Source organism: Atta cephalotes (genome assembly GCF_000143395.1).
Source record: "Atta cephalotes unplaced genomic scaffold scaffold00023, whole genome shotgun sequence".
Lineage (NCBI taxonomy): Eukaryota > Metazoa > Arthropoda > Insecta > Hymenoptera > Formicidae > Atta > Atta cephalotes.
This window is the reverse complement of record NW_012130087.1, coordinates 1,815,102-1,818,750: the sequence shown is the minus strand read 5'-3', so window position 1 is coordinate 1,818,750 and position 3,649 is coordinate 1,815,102. Positions and strand designations below refer to the sequence as shown.

The window sequence follows — 3,649 nt, the reverse complement described above, 5'->3', positions numbered from 1 at the left end:
AGAGAGAGAGAGAGAGATTGTACCAGTCGGAGCATCGAGTTCAACTCCTATCCAGATTCCCGATGCAAACTCTGTAGGACCAACGTATGCTATAACTCCGGAATAACTATAAGGGCGAACCAAAACTGATTCTCCAACGACGATCCAGTCTGGTAAGGGAGTTTCCACTCGAGTTAAATCGTGCCTTGAACCAAACGCTGAACTTTTATCGCTAATATCATCTGCTGCAAAAGAAATCTTTTTAAAATGTAATACAAAAAGAAGAATCATATAGTATATAATTTCTCAAAAAATAAACATAATGTTAAAAAATATGCAAAAAATTGCCAAATCTAATTATTTAAACTAGCAGTACCGTCAATTCTCTCCGAAGAGCTATTGTCGCCATTTTCATACGGCATAGGTTGCAGCGTTTGCTCCAAATGTACTGCAGCCTTACTCTCAGAAAGTTGTGGACGGACCATAGGAAATGAAGCTCTATGCTGCGAACTGGTAGGCCTTCCTGAACCATTAGAAGTCTTTCTTCTTCGTACGACCTAATTAATTAAACATGAATCATTACATAATCTGCGAGAAAATTTTTTGGGATTTTCATGATAATTTTTCGAATAACGATCTCTCTCTGTCTTTCTTAAGTATAAAAAATATAAAATACTCACCTTGCCAGGTGGCAGTTTGGTATGTACGATTGAAGTTCCCTCCATGGGACTATCGTCTCCTGAATTGGACATCTGACTGATTTCCATCTCGTTTTTTCTATCACTGAGAATTTGATTGGGTGTACTTTTTCTTTGAGTTTCGACGTGAAACATGTTGCTGTTGGTTTCGCTTTCACTTCTTGTAGAAGAAACTGGACTATCGATGTCGGTATCTATATATGTTCCTATTTCTTCCAAATTTCTTTTAATATGTTCTATAAGATAAAAATATGTATTTACAACAGAATAATATATGTCGACATCTAAAATAATTGTTTTGCATTTGACTTAACTGACCTTCTGTGCGAGTGCTTTGCGAGATGTTCAAGTTATCCAATGTAGAGTTTACTTCGCTCAAGTACTCCTCGGGCGTTTCCTCGACGAGGGAACTGTCCATTTTCTCAGATTTCTTACTATCGAGAAGATTACGATATTCGAGGTCTGGAGTCTCATCCACGCTGATGGACTTGATAGAAATGGAATCTTCCGACGTCAGGTTTGTCGTAGAAACAGCCTGAGAACCGTACCCGCTACTACTCATACTTGGCGTATTGATCTTCGTCGATTGTAGTTCGACCAGAGAATCCAACGTGCGTGAAGAAGTTAGTGGCTTTACCGATTTCGGTGGAGCCTGAGCGCAAGTGCATGTAATACAGTTTTGATTCGATAGCGTAATTACAATGTACATTATTACAAAATGATCAATTCTGATTGATGCAATAATTCAAAATATCATAATTTATAAACACATTATTCTTATTGTGATTCAATTTTGTTTTTAAATAAATATATCTTTAATTTCAAATATAGACTACCTGATATGCCTCATATTCAGAATAATCGGCGTCGCTCTTCTCCTCATCGTCATCATTGATAGGAGTACACGCTTGATTTCCCATATTTGAAGTTTCTTCGTGTAATGTGGTCATACGAGGACCCAGTTTACTGCTAACCATGTTCGGAGATGCTACGATCAACAGGAAATTAATAATACATGACGAACTATAAAAATCTTTTGTTATATACAATATACAAAGCATCAGGGCCGATCTAGCCATTCTAATCTTGTCTTATCTTGTCATTAACTTTATAGAATAATTATTTTTGCTTTCCTTATTTTAACAGATATCATTGGATGCTGATGGGTTTACAGAAACGTTATATATATCAAAAAGTGCCAGGTCGGTTCTGATGTACATTTAAATGCGAAGGATCATGCTTTTCCTAAAAATAATAAAAAAATTTTTATATATTCCACGCTTATTTATTGATATCATTTGTCAATTACATGTATTTATGTATAGATATTTTTAAATTATATCGTTAATAGTTTTGAATTTAGATCAGTATAATTTAGACAGTAAAAGCGTAGAATATATATATATATATATCTGAAATAAAGAAATAAATTACAATGAACACAGGGAATAATTGTAAGTAATAAATATTATATTTAACGTATACATATATATATACATATACATATATATGTATATGTATATAATATATATATATATATGTGCGTGTGTACACATTACATACATACTGCTTTAGGTGCAGTACTAACAATTCAAACAGTGATTGTGATCACAAACCATCTAAAATAAAACACACTTAAAATATAAAACAAAATTCAAATACTATTGGTATACTACACTAATTTTAATGGTTGAAACAAAAAACCCAAACTACAAACATGACCGAGTGGTTCATCCTTTCAAACTATATTACATTAGAATTCTCTTTCAATTGTTGTCATTTTAATCTAACTTTCTTTCAACGTTTAAACTTAGTTGAAGAATAAAGTTTGAAAGGACGATCAACGACGAGTGTCACCTACACTTGGCAGAGGTAGATTGTTGAAGACGTGTCAATGAGTTGAGATTCAGGTTCAGATTCAGGAAAGTTGGTCTCGCTGAAAGGAGATAGATGCACTGATTATACTTCTTTTCTCTTCATTCGACTACTCAACGTTACTTTCTCCATAATGGCGAGCTTCATATCAGCTTTATGAACTTATGTACTGACAAATCATGCCTGCAGGCCACAGACACTAGATGGTGAGACAAGTAGACAAATAACGTATATTATCTAACGCGCATTCTATACGGAAGTTCCATATTATGCGTGTATATCATGTCACAATACCATATCAATATTAAGATTAATTGAAACATCAATGTTTATAATACAGCATCTTGTGTGAATCTCATTTTTTCTTTTCTTTCACACTCTGATGATACTCCACTTCGGAAACAATTTTAATAACTCGCCATTGCATTATTTATAAATTCAAAATGTACATGTTCGAAATATAGCATGTATATTATATGTTGCCATCTTTACGATAAATAAACAATAAATACATATTCATAATATAAACATTATATAATTCGATGATGTACATAATGAATTTTCATGTTTTCAAAGAAGTTTAAAGTCGAAGATAATGACAATGCTTTTTTGTAATAATAATGAATGCTTTTTTGTTATATTAATATCATAACAATTATCTCGCTTGAAATTCAAATATATTGCTATTGTTATATAATATTGTAAATTATGATTTTATCATAATTTACATACTGTACCGATACAATGCGATACATATTATTTTTCCTCTTTTTCATATTTTTTTATGATCATTTTCACATTTATAGAAATGTATCCTTGACTTTAAACTGAGTCTTGTAAAAAACACAACGGGAAAATAGCTTATATTTATCGTGTTATTCTGTAATTTAATTAAAAAACTACAAAATATTAATTTTTATGATTTCCCCTGATTTCCCCTATTCTCCTATATTACTTACTGGAGGTTTATTCTGTCTATATATAAATTTGTTAATTAATAATCTAATCCCGTTACACACAACATTATAATGGAACATAATTAAACGAAATGTGTATATATATATATATATATATATATATATATATATATATATATA

General features: G+C 31.6%; 1 protein-coding gene across 1 annotated transcript in view; it reads right to left on the bottom strand.

Moving 5' to 3' along the window:
- Nucleotides 1–3,649, bottom strand: part of LOC105619996 (kinesin-like protein KIF13A) — a 45,876-nt gene that overhangs the window by 2,017 nt on the left and 40,210 nt on the right. Inside the window, exons 17-21 of the mRNA XM_012201506.1 lie at nt 1,514–1,700; nt 996–1,329; nt 660–913; nt 356–536; nt 24–224 (exon numbers count right to left, since the gene is read on the bottom strand). Coding sequence (XP_012056896.1) covers nt 24–224; nt 356–536; nt 660–913; nt 996–1,329; nt 1,514–1,700 — 1,157 coding nt within the window. The remainder of the gene's footprint in view (nt 1–23; nt 225–355; nt 537–659; nt 914–995; nt 1,330–1,513; nt 1,701–3,649) is intronic.